Here is a 20,957-nt window from a genome sequence, read left to right on the forward strand (position 1 = left end):
CCTCCTCTAAGAGTTTTATAGTGTCTGGTCTTAAATTTGTCTTTAACCCATTTTGAGTTTATTTTTGAGTATGGTGTTAGGGAGTGTTCTAATTTCATTCTTTTACATGTAGCTGTACAGTTTTCCCAGCACCACTTATTGAAGAGGCTGTCTTTTCTCCATTGTATATCCTTGTCTCCTTTGTCATAGATTAGTTGACCATAGGTGCGTGGGTTTATCTCTGGGCTTTCTATCCTGTTCCATTGATCTATATTTCTGGTTTTGTGTCAGTACTATATTGTCTTGATTATCTACATGAATTTATTTTTAAAAATTTATTCAGAGGAAATAATTTTCAATATTAATTATCTAGCTTTCATGATAAAAACAAAGTCAAGATTTTATACACAGGTGCAAAAGCTATATTATGTTAAAGGGAAGATGAAGAACATATGTAATTCCTTTATTATATTTTTCTTTTTGATTTCAATAAATCACTGCAAGATAATACCCACTGAATGTGAATTCAAGAATGTGTACTATTTGGTACTGATTCTATAAGTTTTAAGATAAACTTCAAATAGACATTTGATTTGGTTGAATGTTTAAATAAAACAAATGTTATATTAATGAGTTAATATAAAACCAACATAATGGTCATAGAAACAGTGATTTGGCCCATAATAAACTCTCAATAAATAATCACAGATTCAGAGATAATGTAATATTGCAATTGTGAGAAAAAGCTGAAGTTCTCAGTAATACGCACCTGTTTACAAATTCATCACTCCATTTCATTTGTTGAACCCCATTGGTTTTTAAATATATTACTATTTCTAAAGCATATTTGTGAGGCAGGGATGACATGCAAGAGAGATTCATAAAATTACTTTTTCAGAGAAGGAAGTTAAAGGCTTAATTATAGCCAAAGCTTGAGTGACTTCTAATTTGGAAAGATTATTTTTATGGAAGATGATCTTTAGATCATGCAGTATAATTGAGAAGAGCCTGAAAATAAGTGCAAGGGCAGAAGAAGACAGTAACTAATCATTTTAAAATAGGTGTATTTTCCAGAACAACATAAGTTAGAGTTCAGGAATTTACAATATTTTGTATAGATGACTATGGAATCACTGTAGATAATCTTCAAAGGACCATGGAGTATGATCAAAGTGCCAAAAGATATTATGGCCCCTGTTGCAGTTAAATCAGCAATTGTTCCATAAAGTGCTACACAGTAGCCATATAGACTTTGATGAGTTAGAAAATGGGAGATGAATCCTTACCTGTGCAAAATCAAATACTCAATTTTATTTGTTCACTGTTGAGAAACTGGATCAAGAGTGTATTAGTCAACATAACTGAGAGATACATAGATGATAGATAGATAGATAGATAGGCTGATTGATTTAGGGATATAGCAAGGGAGATTGATCATAAGGAATTGGCTCACAAGATTATGGAGGCTGAGTGGTTCTAAGATTAGCAGTTGTCAAGCTGAAGACCCAGCTGGTATAGTTCTAGTCCAAGACCAAAAAGTCAGAGAAACAGGAGAATTGATTGTCTAAATTCCAATCTGAGTCCAAGTCTGAAGGCAAGAGAAGGCAGATGTCCTAACTTGAAGACAGTCAGGAGCAGAGAGTGAATTCTTCCTTACTAGCTTTTTGTCCTATTCAGGTCTTCAGTGGATTAGATGAGGCCCACCCATGTTTGGGAGGGCAATCTGCTTTACTCATTCTACCAATTCAAATGTTAATATCATCCAGAAACATCCTCACAGACACACCTAGAATAATATTTAACAAAATATCTGGGCACCTCATGGCCCAGTCAAGTTGATGCATAAAATTAACAATTACAAGGAGGACGGATTCATGCTACAAAAATATAGGAGAAAATCATTTGTGTTTGTTCTTAAGAGAATAATTGGTGCAAAATGGCTGTCTAGTACACAGTAAGTCAGATTACAATATTTGTAACTGAAAAATAGACATGTATTAGTCCAATATAGACTTATACATAATCTTGCTCCACTAAAGACAATGTTTCTGTTTTTATAATGTCTATGAGTAGATACAGAGCACCCACTACCATTGTTGGTGTTCTGTCATTAAATGATTATTATATGTAAATCATCATATAGTGAATTCTAGTTCAGCTTATTTAATGTCCATGACCCTTCAGAAGTTCTATCCTTTTTAGAGGGGAGGGGAAATCTAAACACTTGGATTCTTGATGAAGTATGTAAGAAAGTAATACCACACCAATTGCATTTTAAATTATTCCTTTGGGGTGCCTTTTTCTTGAGAAGGTTTTCAAAACTGGATAATATCATCATTTGTATCAATTATTTCCCAGTTCAAGTGTTGTTATTTTAGTTGTGTTTATTATAAAAAATATTTTTTCTTCTGGACTCTTGTACATTTTCTCTTTAATCATTAAAGCCATTGAAGTCTATCGGAAGGCATTGGTTTAAAATATGTATAAAAACTATTTTAGATATTCAGAATTTATATATTTTAGCATTTTATTTCCACCAAAATGTCAATTTTCATGTAATTATCTTACATGAGACTCCAAGAAATATATAATAGATATAAATGTCAGGAGATTATTGTTACCTATCAATACAAGGACATTAATGCCAGTGGCATTATCCTATCACTAAATATGTACATTTAACACAATATTATGATTAATGGAGTGCTTTCCAAGATTCATCCTGCTCAATATTTTCTTCAAAATGAACAACATACCATTTCTTTGCTGAATATAAAGTTGGCCTAGAGTTACATCAACATTATGGTAGTGTAAGATGTCCCTTCTTTAAGTCCCCGCTTTGAACAAATAAAAATTAGCATCTATCTATGAACAAAAGTACCTCTGCTGTAGTTGTGGGATCCAACACCATGTGCAAAGAGACCTGGAAGTAGTTCTGCCCACCTGTGCATTGGGTAATAGGCAGAGAGACCTTGGTTTGGAATTTGAACTAGCAGAAGCCATTGAACTGGCTGAGCAGTGAAATGGCCCCAACTCCTCTGGGTCATGGTCCGGGGAAACCTGGATAATACTGACTTGGGCAGACATCTATGGATGAAAGAGACTTTGTAAAAGTCCATTCCTCTCGAGGAGAGATTCCAGCCCTCTGTTGGAGCAACATGTGCGGGGCAGGTGTATTCATACAAGGTTGAAGAAAACCCCATATGTAAGCGGGACCAAGAAAAATATCTGCAACTCAATGACAATTACAAAAGATTTGAGGAGGTATCTGCTACATCAAATGCGAAAGCAGTCAATGCAAATCTCCAAGAAACATAAAGAATCAAAGAAACATGTCATCACCAAAAGATAACAATTATCCGACAGTAATCTAACTCCAAAACATGGAACTTGGTGATTTACCTGATAAAGAATTCAAAATAACTGTTTTGAGAAAACTAAATGAACTACAAGAAAGCACAGAAAGACAATTCAGTGAAATTAGGAAAACAAGACATGAACAAAATGAGAAATTTAACAAACAGATAGAAATCATTAAAAAAAGAAACAAATTCTGGAGCTGAATAATTCAGTTAATAAAATGAAAAATGCAATATAGGGCATCTACAGTAGAATAGACCAAACATATTAAATAAAGTATTTTTAAACAGAAACAGCCATTAAACAAGGTTATATATTGATTTGTTGATGAAAATGTTGTAACCAGAGGCTTGCAGGAACTTAATCCTGTATTCCCCTCAGCAATGTAATAACCTTGAATTACCCCTAGGAGCATTGGTTCAGTATTTGTTAATTCAGTGTTCATGGTGTCTTTATAGTACAAAACTACCATGGATGATGAGAATCAACTATATTTATATGAAACTGTGAATACAATACTTCTGTGGGGAAATATTGCAAGTAAGATTAGTAAGGAAAATTTTCTCTTTTTTTAGGTTGGCTCAAGCAGCTGTGGCTCACAGGATAATCAATTAACTGAGAACTGCTCACCTTTTACATTCAAATTTCTCTTATGCATCTTCTTGAAATATTGAATTTTCTGGCTTTATTTTCTTTAACTTATGTGTGCATTTATGCATTTTTCTGTATTTTCCCAGTAGTTGTATAAAATCATTTGTGGAAAAAGACATGAACTAAATAAGTAAGTGACACCCTCAGGCAGGTGCCCAAGGTGATAATCATCCCATGAATAGAATGCCCTTCAGAAAACCAAATTTATATTTCTGAGACTCATTGAAATGTTAAAGGGCACAGAACATGACCATCTGTATGGCACATGTGCCCTGAAAATTGTAAATAATAATGTATAGGGCAACACAGGTAGAACAAACAACCTGACTGTCCTGTGAAGATTTTCAACCTCCACATAATATTTAGAAATTCAGAAAGCACTAGAGTGCCATGTCACTGTCATAAGAATAAGTAACAGTGATATGTGTGTATTTATATATGTGACATGTGTATGTGTACATAAATATGTACATATTTTTGTTGTGTACATAGATACGTACACATTTTTGTTTTATATATATATATATATATATATATATATATATAAACAAAATGAATGAAATAAGTTGCTGAAATCTATTTGTTAAAACCATTTTGCATGCTCTCTCTTTTGCTTGTTTGCATCTGGTATAGGCCATTTCATTGCACCCATTTTACTCTTTCCAGACCTTCCATATTAAAACAAAATGCCTTAACACTCTTTTTTCTTAGCTATTTCTCTTATATTAGCTTCAAAGATTGCAAACGCTAGCCTATATCTGAACAGGTCCACCATCCGCGTGGTAGATAATGAATAAATGTGTGTAGCTCAATTATGGATCCATTTTAACGTTGCATTTTACATGTGTACATCTGTGTGTAGATGTTTACTTATTCCAGTAGTGAAAATGAACAATCTGTGCTAAGATGTTTGGCCTAAATGTACAACATTTGTACATATGGAAGGGAGCAAAACTCACTATTAAATGCTGAACTAATAACTTGATATACTACTTGAGTCCTTTGCTGTCAACAGCTAAATACCACATTTTTAAAGTAGGGGCAGAAGTCTGTTTTCAAAAATTTCAGACACCTATTGTTCAAGTTTTTTGGTTTGTTTCCTTTTGTCTTTTGCTTGGTTTTAATTTTTTTATTTCAACTCTGTGGCACAGTTATTTACTTTGGCAACAAAGATCTTTAAATACTCTAAGTTTGTTTTATTAGATATCTGGAAACAACTTGTTGCCATTCAATTTTAAATTTTCATAATTTAAAAACCAAGGCACAACTACATAGGAGTGGGTGAATTTTTATAAGAGAGAATGATGTCTTTGGGGACAGGGATTACATTAAAAATATATTAAAATGTTGGCTTGGAAGTCTTTCTGTTAACTAACATTTCCAAAGGTGTGCACATGTTCGTATATGTGCTATTAAAACCATCTCCTCTCACTTTATCCTCAGTTCTCTTTGAGCTGCAGAAAGTCAAAGTTTGCCTTTAAAAGCTGCCTGCCAGGAGAGCTGACTTTATAAATATGCTACTTTGTACTCACAGTTCCCCAAAGCATGGGCTCCCCAAAGCACAGTTTTAAAATCACTTCTTTAATCATAATTGTATTATTTTTCTAAATCAGAGGTTGCAAACTCCTGTGGTTGCTGTGCCAAAGGACGTATGAGGGGGGACATTAAATTCATAGTTTAATGCTCTAAAATCTGTTGCTGACATTAGAACCAAGAGATTCCTTATAAAATTAGAACATTAGAAGATGTAGTAACATTGGCTCCATATTTCATTATGGCAAGAATTTGCTGAGGCTGAGTAGCAGCTACTGTTTTAGAGGGGGAAGTGTTCCCCAGTTGCCATCATTCCCATGAGACTTGCTTCACTCTTTTACATTGCCTGATATCCCTGCAGATATCTGGATCTGTAGCCCCTGAAAATAGAAGTAAATGAGATAACTCCTTCTTTTTCTCTCTGAAACTATTTCTCCATGAAGGAATCCCATTTAAAACCTAACAAAACATATCTCAGAATAAAATTTAAAAGTCTGTGTTCTGTAGAGGCACAAAGCTTATGTTTATTGACTAAATTCATTTATTCATTGTGACAGTGTGATGATTAGAGAAGTAAAGTATAAAATATAAGAGTAACGAAAAGGGTGCTGTGTTCTGACGTGGGGTAGGGAAATTCTGTCAGGAATGGTTTAGAAGAAGGCAATACTTAATTAAGTTGAAATGTAACTAATGAGAAGGATCCCAGCTAAAGCTTGAAGACAGGACTCTGGATGTAGGAATATAAAGACCTGCAAGTAAGAGAAAACAACAGTGATTCTCTGTTGGAGATCAATAAGAAATAAAGCTAGATGCTCAGGCCAAATGTGAAATCATGGTCTTATATGCCATTTTATGTTTTGTTGTTGTTTTAATCCAAAATGAAAAGATATTACAATTTCTCCAATTCTGTCACACGGTGGCTTTCTACCGATACTACAAGCACTAAAGAAAATCCCAGCTTTCTCTCTCCTCTGATAGACAGGGAATCCATTGTCTCCAACTCTCTCCCTTAAATTTGCCACTTGCATGTAATTACCAACTGGATTTCATTGATCTCTCTGAAATGGTTTTTGATTGTAAAATAAAGTAACTAATTCCTTCTTACAGTTTAAATCCTAGTTTGTAGATAACTTGGTGCATCAAGTTTTTTTTAAGGAGGAACAGCAGATGCATTTCTCCATAGGAGCTAAGATGCTAATGATCATAAATTGGTCCAAATGCGCTTCACACTGAATCAGGGCCTTCTATTTCTTTATCCAAAGCAAGGACCATGACGTTGGAAATTTCAGACTTTATAGGAACTCATGTGTTTGCAAGTGTTCTTTTGAAATACTTCAGATCTCTGGTTGTGGGCAACTGCCTGCTTTTTTCCTTTGTGTAATAAATGTCTGGTTTTTGTGCCAGGACACTTCTGGTGTGCTGTTGATCAAATGAGAATTGACAGTTTTTCTTTTGTTTTTTTTTCAGCTCACTCCAGTTGGCACCACAGTATTTACAGGATTTTCAGGAGACAATGGAGCTACAGACATAGATGATGGCCCAAATGGACAGATAGAATATGTTATTCAGTATAATCCAGATGATCCGGTATGTAAATATCTACTTGCAATGTGAGTTCACTATAAGGAATAAAATTAATATTTACTTCAGCTGACATTTATTATATTTCTCAATTGCTCAGCTCCTGGAACCACATTAGTAATTATACCATTATTAATAACTATCTTAAAATTACATTTTAAAAAATATTTGTGCTATACTTATAAAAGCTAGTTTTTGGTGAGTTTTGTAGGTAAAAGTTTAAAATGTATTCATAGGTATAATATGTCATTTTTATTCAATTTCCATTATGTTAGTGGACTCCTAAGCATTCTAAGTAAATCATTGGACATGATATTACCAATGTGATGCGTATGCTTTATGGAACTTGTAAATTAATACCACCACTGCCCCTTCTCCACCAATGAAACCTGAGGTAGAGAAGAGGACAAAGCCTCTAGCAATAGGTTTTTCAGTTTTTGTTTGTTTTGCATTAGACAGTGGGGCTTCTACATTGTACCTTAGGCTGTGAAATTATTTTTCCCAATGATATAGTATATGTAACACAAATAAAAAGAATTGTTTTCTTGAAGCTAGAGCTGGAAGTCCTACCTGCCATCTTTCCCTTCCTCTTTTCCCAGAGGCAGCTTCTCAGAACACCAAGGGCTCCTCAAAGCATAGTTTTAAAATCACTTAAGTGACTTTTTAAATTAATGCTTCTCCTTTAGGTTTAATGTTAGGAATATAAAAGTGGTGAAGTTAACATTGTATCTTTGTTTTTAAATTATATATTTCTTATATAAACTTTAAACAATTAAAAACAACCTGTTGAACTTTCAGAGACTAAGAGCTCTCAGTAAGATCTACCTCACCAATTGATTGTGAGAACTAAGTGAATTGTGAATGCATTTCCTCATCTTATTCTCACAAATCGATTAGTTAGTAGTAGTATCTCTATCACATAGAAGCGAACACAGGTTCATAGGTAACGTGACTTGCCTGGTAACACACACCCACCTCTAAGCTGGAGAGTCAGGACTCGATTTCAGAGTAATATGTGCTCCACTCTTCCTCTGTTGTGCTCTAAGAAAATAGTTGCAGCACTTGAGTTAAAATTTTCAAAAAAATTTTAAAAACAAAACAAAAGGCCCATGGGTATAGCAGGGTCAAGGGAAGATTTGGAGGGATTTTGTTTTTGTTTTTCCCCTAAAATGTATGCCTCCACATGTTTATAGACAGAGGTAATGAAACCGAGAGATGGGGAGATGATGAGAATGTGACAGCAAAGGACAATAAGTATGAGGGGTTACACAGAAGTTGAATGGAAAAGATCAAAGAAACAGCAGAAGGGAAAAGGGCAAGAGAAACATTTTTTTTTTAAGTAGAAATAGGCAGCTGACTATACAGAATATTTCTAAACCATTTATTTTCTTTACTATTTAGATTTTTTAAATAATTAATTGTATGTGTGTGTCATGTTTCTAGCTTATATTTTATGAAGGTCATTTCCTAATCTTTACTCCTCAAGCTGTAAAAATGAAACTCCAAAAAAGTATAGAATGACCAGGCCATGTATTTTAGGGAAATATTTATTACATTGCATTAAAAAAAAAAAAACCTACCCAAGGATTAGATATAGTGGGAGACAGAAATGTATTACTTGGAATGTATCTTTTAGAAGTTTTGTGAGGCTGAAATTCCTTGTTAGCTATGCAGTAATTCCTTCTGGATGCTTCCCCCTTTCAGAGATTTCTGGGCTTGGCGTGAAATATAATATGTACCTTTTACTACCTACAGATTGAATAAACCAATCATTCACATGCAGTTTCCAAATTGCAAAAGAAGAAAAAAAAATGTACTTTAGCAAGCTAGCGCTACTATGGAATAACGAAAGAAATTCTCTGGGCATGGTAATAATTCAGTGAGGCAAAAGAATAAGACATCATGACGGCACTTAAGTTAGGGTATATTGGAAGAGAAAGCATTAACCAAGTCACATCCTTACAGAGAGAATCCATCTTTAATCATCATAGAGAGTTAATGCAAACCTCAATGCCAGTTTCTTCTCTTATAAAATCTCTGAGAAAGAGCTATCTGATGATTTTTATATTCTTAAATTGTTAAATCTCTAGAAATTCTGCTTATAATTAACAGCATCATAATATTATCCTGCTTATTTCTTAGAGTTAAAACAAACTTGTATGTATTACAAATATATGTAACCTGAAAATGTGGCCCCCTCTGGCTTTTGCAACCACAATTAAAATTTTCTTTAAAATTAGTCTCACACCGTATGGTAAATAGTAAAAGGTGTAGATTGGTCTGTTCTACTTAAAAATCTCAGGGTATTTTTTTTTCCCCAGGGTATTTTTTGTTTTGTTTGTTTTCCATCTGATGCTATGTTATTCATTAGCAGAAATCACAAATTAGTGACCTGGAGTTTCATTCAACTCACAAAATTTTGTTTGGCCACAAATTATTTTAAATAATTTCTGAGCCAAAATCTAAAAATCATGAAATTTCACATTCAAATTTAGCTTTCTCTTCTCTCTTAAGAAATAGATGTATGACAACCCTGGTCCTGATTTCCAATAAGACAGCATCAGCTAGAGTTGAATTAATGTTTTCCCATTAAGCAAACTTCTGTCACTCAGACAATATATGTATATCCATTTTTACCCTCATGACTTCACTCATTTACATTATCCAAGTCATCCTTGTAGAAATTTACGAATGTAACTTCTGCCTTACTGTAATACAAAGTATGTTTTTTTTGTTTGTTTTTTTTGTTTTTTTTTTGTGGTACGCGGGCCTCTCACTGTTGTGGCCTCTCCCATTGCAGAGCACAGGCTCCGGACGCACAGGCTCAGCAGCCATGGCTCACGGGCCTAGCCGCTCAGCGCCATGTGGGATCTTCCCTGACCAGGGCACGAACCAGTGTCCCCTGCATCGGCAGGCGGACTCTCAAGCACTGTGCCACCAGGGAAGCCCCAAAGTATGTTTTAATTAATTCTTCCCATCACTTTAAACACTGGCCTCTGGTGTTTCTGATAAGAGAAGACAATGGAAATTTGAATTATGTTTCCAGTATGTAATGTGCCATTTTTCTTTGACTGTTTTCAAGATTTTTATTTTAATTTTGAGTGCTTGGCAACTTGACCATGGGAGCATGCCAATGTATAGTTTTCTTTGTAATTGTCTTTTTTTTAGGGGTTTTGCTGAACTTTAATCTCTGAATTTGTCTTTCACCAGTTAAAGAAATTATCAGACAATATTGTTTAATATTTTCATGCCATTTCCCTGACTCTTCTCCCTCTGAGACTCCAATTACAGGCATATTAGGCATTTAAATACTGTTCCACAGGTACAGGCTCTGTTCATATATTTTCAACATTTTTTAATCACTTGGTTGCAAGCTGGGTGTTTACTGTTGATCTATATTCAAAGTTACAGTGTTCTCTGCCATCTCCATTCTATTCTTAAAACTATCCAATGTATCCAATTGTCTCTTTTTATTTATTATTTTTTAAATTTCAGATAGTATAACCTTCAGGTATAAATTTTCCATATTTTTATAGTTTTTATAGTTTGTAATTTTTGGTGAGTTTCCCATCTTTTCATTTATAGTGAGCATATTGTTTTTACACCTCTAAAAATAGGCATTGTTATAATAGCTGCTTTAAAAATCCTTGTCTGCCTGTCTAACTTTGGTCTTCCATTGATTTTCTCTCTTCTTGAGAAGGGATCACATTTTCTTGTTCATTATATGTCAAATTGTTCTGGACTCTATCCTGGATACTGTGAATGTTGTATTGTGGAGAGACTCTTGATTCTGTTATACTACTCTGAGGAGATTTGTTTGTTTTTAACTTTAGCAGAGAACTTGGTTGCATTCAAACTGGAAACTCTTTCTCTTGGGTGCAGTTCAATTTTCAATTCAGTATATATATTTTTTCTTAGTTGATCTGCTTGTAGTCGACCCCATACAGGTGTGGTTTCAAGATCAACTAGAGATCTGGACATAACTTATGCATGAAATTTTGTTCCTTCCCTTTCTGGCTCTCTCCTTTATAATATCCATCCCCCCTCACTTTCTGTCAGCTTTGGTTGTCCCAGAATCTATCCCTTTAGGTCAGAAAGACTTCGGGCTTTCTATCAGAGTTTTAACTGCCCCCTCAAGGTGCTAAATCACTCTTCCCTCAGGCCAACTACCATAAGACAGGAGACTCACCCATGTTGTCTTTTCTTTCAAGTGTCTAATCTCCTCCAGAATATGCCTACTTTTCTTATCTCTCCAGGGATGCAGGGATGTCAGGTATTTTTGTTTGCTTGTTTTGTACTTTGTCCAGAGTTCACAGGTGTTATTTGTGGGAAGATTTAGTCCAGTGGGTCTTAGCCATATAGAAACAGAACACTTTATACCCAATGAGTTTCTTTCTTCAATATACCTTTAGAAGACTAGTACTCTTACTCATTTTTGCTTCTGAACCACATTTAGGGCTTTCCTAAATATTAGGCAATAGCAGCAATGATAGAAGTATTTCAAAGTTTTAACAGCAAAAAAAGAACATACATTTATTTATTCCATGATTGTGGATCTACAGTGATAAATTGTCAACTAGTTTACCACCAGCACTATTTGGAACCAGAAACACTGACATTTCAAATCAACTTCAGGATGGTTTCATTTATCTCTGTCCATTAAAAAAGAGGATAACTCTTTCCAACAAAAGAACATAAGTGAGGATACCCTCATATTAATGTGTTCCTAAATATCAGAGAAGTAAAAATATAATATCACTTAAAATTATTGACTCATCGCATGTAGTAGTTACCAATTACCCGTACTATATGTCACCACCAATCCTTTAGACAAGTCTTGGTAATTAGCATAATGTATTAGTTATCTACTGTTGGATGGCAAACTTAGTGCTTTAAAACAACACACTTTCATTTTGTTCAGTTTCTGTGGCTTAAGAGTCTGGACATAGCTAAGCTGAACTGCTTAGGTTCTCATGTGGTTACAATCTACATGTTGCCCAGATTAGTTCTCATTGGAGGTTTGAGTAGGGAAGAATTCCCTACCAAGTAAACTCAGACTGCTGTTAGAATTAATTCCTTTATTGTTGTAGGACAGAGGGCCTTGGCCTCTTGCTATATGTTGGCTGGAGTCTGCTCTCAACTCTTAAAAACCACCCTTAGTTCCTTGACTGCTTACTTCCTTAAACCTGCAAGGAGAGTATCTAGAGCTAGTTTGCAAGATGGAGTCTTATATGACATAAGGCAATCACAAGAGTGACAGTTTATCACCTGTGCCATATCCTATTGGTTAGAAGCAAGTCAGAGGTCCTTCCCACGCTCAAGGGGAGGGGATTACACAAAGGTATGAGTTGCTTATCAGCAAGTGGGGATAGAGAGGGCTCCCTTAAGAATCTGTCATACCTACTATAATGTTCAGCATTATTATCATCATTTTGAATGTCGTATAAACTGATCTACTTTGGAAAAGCACTTTTGAGTCTTTTTGTTTAAGTTTGTGGGGAAAAAAATAGAGGAAATGAAGGTTCTATTCTGATTTTAATAGAGGATAAATTGAAAATAATCATTTGCATTATTAGGATCTTTGTTACCATACCTGTCTTTCCTTTATGATGTAGATGAACAATTATACTAGGAGATGTGGAATAAATAAGAATCAGACATTTTTTTTACTATCCAAAATAAAATTAAAAAAAATTAAATTGCCAAATGTTGTAAGCTCTTCACTGAAACAAAGCACTTTTATTTAACCTATTAACAAAATCAGAAGAGTTTAAATTGCACTTTTTTTTTGCCATTGTTTTTATTGAATTTTATCTAGAATAAAGAAAGAAGAAGTTTGGGGATGAAGAACTGCTTAACTGATTAACCAAATTTAAAGCGAAAGCATTTGTCTTATTTTCCAAAACTTTCTGGCTCTTCCTCTTTTTGGAGACATGCCAGAAGTGAACTTTTTTGGGTTGGAGAAAATTCCTTGCTCTGGCTAATGAGATATGGGTCCAAAGAATCAAATACAAGTCACCATTTCCCCTCCCACTGGTGCAGTGATTGGAGAAAAACATGTTGAGGTGAAACATGCATTAGCCCGAGTCCCTGAATGAAAACATAAACAGAGCCCACTTTCTGACATGTGTTAGTGTAGATATGTAGAATGGGTAAGAAATAAAAAATTCTAGTGTTAAAACATTCTATTAATTTGGGAGTTTTATTCTTGCATCATAACCTATCCTTTCTCGTCTGATATTTTCAGATGAAAATAATTTAGTAAATACCTCATTATTGGTGTACACTAGAGAGTGAACTAAGAGGATTTGTACTATGCTCATCACAGTTACTGTAAAATACTATTTTTTTGTGCCTTCATGGTAATAAAAAGTAAGGCCATCTATAATACACTGAACTAATTATATTTTAAAACATGAAAAGAAAAAAGAAAGGAAAAAGAAAGATTCAGGAAAAAAAGAATAATTTGTCACGTATTGTGTGGAATTTTTCATTTTGGGGAGTTTATCTTATTTGGAAAAAGGAAATTATTAATATAGTAGGTATTATTTGGATATTTTATTTTTTAAATTTATTTAACACCTTTATTGGAGTATAAATGCTTTACAATGTTGTGTTTCTGCTTTATAACAAAGTGAATCAGTTATACATATACATATATCCTCATATCTCTTCCCTCTTGTGTCTCCCTCCCTCCCTTCCCATCCCACCCCTCTAGGTGGTCACAAAGCATGAGCTTTGTGAACAACTTGTGTTTAATTAGGTCATTGCCTAAAGTCCTTCTTTGGGTAAAACTTTGAACCCAGGTAGTTTAACTGTGAGCCTGTGACATTTTAAATTTACAACATATGTACTTTTGAAGCCAAATAGAAACTTCTAAATACAATTTCCTACGAAATTGGTTAGAAGAAGGTGACATGAACTGCACTGTAATCTTTCCTTTACCCCTAAATGTGCATATACATATTTGTGTGTGTTTATGTGGCAGGGAGGAATGAGTGTGTATGAAGTAGAGAAACAATTATCAGAGTGTTGGTATTCTACTAGGAGCAAACTAATGTTGCTGCTCAAATCATAGTCCCTTTTGAGTAGACAAGGGCTACATGATCTTACTTAATCCTCCACTTTTCACTTCAGGTAATTCAGATTAGGGGAGTCGCACCAAACTATGGATGGTTCAGCAGCTAATGGCATGGTGGCCTGATTAATCTGTGACAAGCTTAAGACCAAATAGAGACCGATTAGGACACAGAGTTGGTGCTGTTTATTCAAACTAAGAGATAAAGTCACAGTCCTGTTCAACATGAACAAATGGGGAAAGTCTGAAGAGAGAGAGAGATTAGAGGTGATGAAGGAAGAGAAAGAGGGGAGAGAGAGATTCCAAAAAAATGTAGAAAAACAATAATAAGAGAACTTAACAGTCTCTGAGAGACTGAGAAATGTTTTCCTTGTTACCTAAGTTCCCATCACTTCCCAGTTGCAGGCCCAGTAAAGCATATTTGTACTTTGGTTCTATCATTAGATAATCAGGAAAATAGATATACATGTATATGTGTATGTGTGTGTGTGTGTGTGCAGTTCTCAAAAATAAATCTCTCTTCTTTTGAACTGAATTTCTAGTCCTTACAGTTGAATGGATAATATCAAAAACAGTATTTGTAAATATAGCATAGGTATGAGAAACCAAACAGAATCTTTTCTGCTTATTAGAAAATTATGAATTACCAGAGTTCTCAGCTGAGAACAAATAACACTAAGTACCTCATATTCCATTTCCAGATCATCTCCAACTGTGGGGCCCAACCGCTCCTTACAGGACTAGCAGAGAGGTGTCATTTTATCTATGCTGGTACTAATTCAGCTTCCCACAGGTTAATAAAGAGGGCTGTGGGGGGATGGAATCAATTCTGGAGAAACACGGAATTGTTAGTGTCAACATTCCATCTCCCTTCTTTGCTTAAGTCAGTGTGAGTGTACGTGTGAAGGGAGGGCACTACACGTGCCTCCTACACTTTTTCTCATCCTTCCAACAGTGATAAAATCATTTAAACTGCCCTATGCCCTCATTTACTAAATGGAGAATTGCCCCTTTTCTGACAGTTACTGAGACACCAAACTGCCAGGGAGTTGTGAGTGGACCTTTCCTGATGGAGAGCAGATGTTTGGGGCCTGTGGGTATTAAGAGGCTTAGTCATTATTGGAATGACCTGATTAACACTGGGCAGGTAGAGGTCAGCATTTAAATTCTCATCACCCAAAGAAACAAGTGCTAGTTTGTGCTTTACAGAGCAGTGTCCAAAATTAACAGAAAGAGGGTCAGGGCCTTATTTCCAAAAAATGTAGGTTGCTTAAGAAAAAGGATATGACTGTGTTCCTACACCCCTATCCTTTGTTGATGAACCAAATCTCTAAGGATGAGAGGAGAGGAAAATAAATGGTAGAGAAAGGGAGGGTGCAGACTCTACCTCCCTTTCCACCTCAAACAGTTCTTTGACAAGAGTATAAGACTGAGATACTCTTGATACACTGATACACATGCACACTCACACACACATATATCTATATCAGAGTTATGGGATCCTTCTGACATATTATTTATTATTAAAGGAATCAGATTGAATTAGAAAAGCACAATTTTAGTAATTACTAAAATCGCAAACTATTAAATGCTCAACATGTTATTACCTTTGAGAGTCTTCACTCAAATTATATTTAAAAGTTCATCCCAATCTAACATCAAGTCAATTTGTTAACCTAACACAACTAGCTCCAAAATAAAGAAAAATGAAATAATTATCCATCTTAAAAATGTATTATAGGAGTTTATTATTGAGTTGAGATCACAAGCAAATGCCAAAACTCTTATATGCTTAACTTAGTCCTTTCTATCTTCTATTCTAGTGTTTCTCAAAGTAAAACCTAAAGTTTCTACATGAGAATCACCCAAGAGTTTTGTTAGAAATACAGACTTCTGAGAATTTCTGGAATTTGGAGGAATAGACTTGGAATCTGCAATCTAAATGATACATTTCTATGATCCTTATATATTCTAAACTTTGAAAATCATTGTCACATTGCCTTATCATATAATTTTAAAAAAAACAACTATATTTTCTTACTAAATTTTGCTCTTTTTTTCCTCCTTAGGTAGAGCTTTAGAAATAGCATTACAGCAGGGAATTTACTTTGAGTTGATCTAATCCAATATTCTTTTTGCTAGAGGAAAAATAAAGAGCACCCTAAACATTTATCCATATTTTGTTTCTAATTTTTCTCATGATTATTATTCTGTTTTTTCAAGACAGAATGGATACTTTATAAATACTTGTTTCATTAATAAATTAGTTAATTTTAACACAAAGGCTTTTCATATGCAATAATTTATAAACAACATTGATCATAAAGCAGATATTCTCCTTATGTTTCTTGGAACATAAGTATTTGTGAAACTCCTAGCAAAATTAAAATCTCAGATATCTATAAAAGATGGACTTAGCTAATAAGAATTAGATTTAATTAAAAAATGTTCTTAAGAACAATCTAATCCTTAATTACTAACTACAATGCTTGTAATAATTCTACAAATATCCAATAAAAATTATCAACTAAAATAGGATCACAAACATCCATTACGTTACTTGGTTAGAAACATAAATGTAAACGTTTCCACATCATAGACTGAGATCCTTGAGAAATCTGTGAGGGAAAGCAGAAAATACACAAATAACAAATGCTGTTTGGAAAAAAAAATGTAACATAAGAGCAAAGATTTAATCCTAAATTGGATGACAAAGAAGATTTTACCAAATAAGATTTGCAGGATTTATAATCCAGAGAAATGAGGGATAGAATGTTTAGGCAGGAGAAAATTAAAAACAAATGTCACCTGCAAAGAGTCATGGCATAAATGGAAAAGAGAGGGGACTACATGATGAGGACACATAGGCAGGAGATAATCATGTATCAAAGTGCTTTCAGCTGCAAATAATAGAAAACAATTTAAAGTGACTTTACCAACAAAGTCATATATTATCTCTTGTAACAGGTTGTTCAGAGAAGGGGAGGTATCAGGATTTGTTAAGCAGCTCAGAGATATCACAGAGCCAGCTTCTTTCCATTTTCTGCTCTTCCATTTTCAGCATTTTTTTACTTCTAGTTTAACTGTTTCAATAGTTCCAAAATGGCTGCTGATGGTTCCAGGTTTTACATCCTTATAGAAGCATCTGTAAGCAGAGAAGGGAACACTTTTTTTGTCTCTCTCTCTCTTTACAATTAAGAAAAATTCTTCAGATTATTTAGAATTAGATCTCACGTACATTTCCAAAACAATCACTGGCAAAGAGTGTGGATTTTCCATGGTAGGATTAGATTGTCAAAACTCACCCCACTTAGGGGCATAGCCTCCCCCAAAGCACAAAGCCACCAATATCTGAACTCATTTGGAGTTATGACTCCAAGGACGAGGTGGCGTTTTGGTAAGCAACGCACCGTATATTTCATAAACACGCTAGAATTGATATATGTCTCTACAGTTATTGAGTCTTTGAAAGTTAACAACCCTATAACAACACACTGAGTTGTGTTTTACAGTGTATATGGCAATTATTAACTAAAGTATTCCCCATAACTAACTTAGATGTTTAGATTAAACAATTTTTACTCTCCCTGGCATAGTTTAGAGTCCCGCAGTGTTTAAATAGGCAAAAATTTAGGGAAAATGTCAAACGCCTGTTTTTAATTGTAAATATCTTTTATGGCACATTTTCTATATTTATGTTTTAAAATGTTACTTTTTAAATGACTGAATCCAAGAAAGACCTGCAAAGCCATTTACATGAACACAGAATAAATCATTAAAAAATATCTATCAATTGTATACTCTGTGTGTGTGTACTAGAAAGAGAGGGGGTCACGGAAGGAGGGAGAAAAAGATGGAGAGGGAGAGATCACAACTCTAGATATTGAAGGTTAATTTGCCCACATTCTCCCAGATGAACTTGAGATAGAAGATTTGAGTCAGCTGTTCTCTCATTAACTCTGATTCTAAGTAACTCCCCTTGTGTCAGCTGAGTGTATAAACACAGACACGACAGGCATGCACACACTCTTTCTTCCTTCCCTTCCCCTCTTCTTCTGCTTTCTTCCTCCTGCTTTGCCTCTCCCCCACCTCCTCCTTTTTCTGAAGTAAGAATCTAAGTATTTCATCTGCTGCCCACAATCACATGCACGCCTACCACTACACAAAACAATCAACCAAAAAAGTTCCAATATTAAAAGTAAAACTGATTTGTTGTCATAATTTAGAGACTATTTTATCAGTCTTCAAAATGGCACTAAAACACAAAAGTGATGTAAAGTTTTTTAAGGCTGAGAGACAGATCTTATAAATTATATTCCCTTGAGGAATGACTATACTGTCTTACAGTGAGGGCTGCTCATGCCAAAGCAGTATTGCTGGAAGGCACTTTGGAAGTTGCCCTTATAACCTGCATGTTGCCAAGAAGAAACTCAACCCCTGTCAGGATAGGAGACTTAACTAATGAACAGCAGTTTTGAGGCTTGGAAAAACAAACAAAACAAAACAAACAAAAAACAACCTACAGCACATTCTTTTTCACAAAAACACAAAGTTTCAAGTTAATAGTTGTATTTAATACAGTACTTGAAAATACTGAGAATACAGAATGGGCACCAATGTCGAAAAGGGATATTATGTAGAAATCACAAATTGCAATCTTTGAACTCTTTGGTGATTAAAAAAAATTGTGAAAAGATAATATGGTAATAGGAAAGATTTTTCAGATATCTGGGCTTAGAAGTATCCCAGGGCTGTTGATGGGTAACCCTAATAGTATATGAAAAACTTACAAGAAGTAAGTTTCCTGGTTATTATTATCAAAAGTGAGACCTATTGACCAGAATGACAAGTTTTTGGAAATAAGAATATTAAATCTGAAGCTTACACTCGCATCCTGTTTTCAGATGATTAACATGTTGTCTATAACTTTAAGGGGACTAAACTGAAATATAAGATTGTCCAATTCATCTTATGTTCAGATGATCTCAAATGTGTATCTTTACCTATTTGCAGACATCCAATGACACTTTTGAAATCCCCCTTATGTTGACCGGAAATGTAGTGTTAAGGAAGAGGCTCAACTACGAAGACAAGACTCGCTACTTTGTCATCATCCAAGCTAATGTGAGTGTTTAATTTCTCTTACTTTCCTCTTCTGAATTTATGAAGTACAGAACTTGCCCAGAATGTATGTGCTTACTGTGATTTGCAGCCTCAACAGGGTAGCCCTGTGCTCAGTGTAATTTGTATATTATAGTCTTCTGAATAGGAAATGGGATGGAATGGGGTAGGAAGATTATTCCCACTCACTGTATTCTTCACTCTTTGAATCACTCATACACTTCAATAATTTGTTTTTAGCTCATACTGAAGTATTTCTCAAAGCATGATCCACTGAATGACTGCAGCAGAATCACCTTGGAAGCGTATAAAAAATGCAGATTCCTGGACACAACCTCAGACCCTCTGAATAAAAATTTCAGACGGTAGAAGTGGAATACCTGCATTTTTTATTAGCTCCTCAGGGGACTTCAAAGTACACTAAAGGTAGAGAACTGTTGAATCATTTATTGAATTTTATCTTTTATTGAGTAGTTGCTCACTACATATAAGCTACTATGAGCATAACCCACATATGGACAGCAGTAACAGAAAACCTGAAAAACAATTGCTTGTATAATATTATTATTATTGTCATTATCATTATTATTTTAATAAAATTCTTAGATTTATGTGGTTCAAGAGTTGATTTGACAGTTCAAGTATATCACCAAAGACTCAGGTTCCTTCTGTCCTTAAAATCCTTCTTTCCCTGAAATTTGGTTGTTTTTCCAATGCCTTGTCTCCCATTTACAGTTGTGATGCTTATGGCTCTGGTGCTAGTGAATACCAGCACCATAAGGATCACGACTGCAATTCTAGTCTGAGTATAAGGTTGGTAAAACTAGGACTTCTTATGTTCATTGATTCTGTCTGCTTTTATCTGAGAGGAAGCTCTTTCCCACCCAGCTTCCCCACACAGAACAGGAATATGAGTCAGCATAGCAGACGGTAAAGTTAAGGAAGTCTGTAGGTAGTAAAGGGGAATGAGACAATCATCTCTGGATGACAAGCAAGTATGGTTCGTCTCCTGGGGCTGGGCATATTGAAAAAATATATAATTTGTTAGGAAGGAGGAGAATTGGGCTAGTATTTTAGTAAAAAAAAATCTAACAGGGCTGGTGACAGGTAGCATCTAACATTGAAAAAATTCCTATAATAAGTGACAGGACCATGTTCTGAAAAGGTAGTTAGACTCTGAAGCCAGCCTGTACCTTTAATAACCCCTAAGCATTGTAATCATATTTTTATAGCTGAACAGAAAGACAAGAGGGAGTGGCAAAAGGAAATATCCTCCATCAGCTGTTCTGAACAAGTTTATATGCAAGAAAGTGTCGCTAAGTGGCCATGTTTTGTCTTTTTTAGAGATATTTCAGCAGAAAGGGCATGCATGTTTACATATATAGTATATGTGTGTGGGTAGATATAGATAGAAATCTAGTTTTTTGAAGACAGATTTCTAGACTTTCATTCAAAATACTTGTTTTGTTTTGTTTCTTTTTTTCCCAATACAATGTGGGTTGTCTTAGGGCTCAGTAGCAGAGACTAGAGTAGAAACTGTGGATGTAGGAAAAAGTAGAATCTCTTAAAGAGGGCCCCTCATAATTCCTCAAAAACACTGAACCCCTTTTTTTCCTATGTACATGAAAATGTGGAGAAAAGGTACAATTTTCCT

At 34.7% G+C, this 20,957-nt stretch overlaps 1 protein-coding gene across 7 annotated transcripts in view; it reads left to right on the forward strand.

Annotated features, from left to right (window-relative positions):
• The window catches only part of PCDH15 (protocadherin related 15), a gene marked incomplete at both ends in the record, with an annotated part of 736,996 nt that overhangs the window by 300,475 nt on the left and 415,564 nt on the right, over positions 1-20,957 (forward strand). For all 7 annotated transcript variants that reach the window (XM_079712493.1, XM_079712490.1, XM_079712491.1 and 4 more), the window contains 2 exons: positions 6,991-7,110; positions 19,196-19,306. In XM_079712493.1, coding sequence (XP_079568619.1) covers positions 6,991-7,110; positions 19,196-19,306 — 231 coding nt within the window. The remainder of the gene's footprint in view (positions 1-6,990; positions 7,111-19,195; positions 19,307-20,957) is intronic.

The sequence above is a fragment of the Hyperoodon ampullatus genome (assembly GCF_949752795.1).
Source record: "Hyperoodon ampullatus genome assembly, chromosome: 1".
Lineage (NCBI taxonomy): Eukaryota > Metazoa > Chordata > Mammalia > Artiodactyla > Ziphiidae > Hyperoodon > Hyperoodon ampullatus.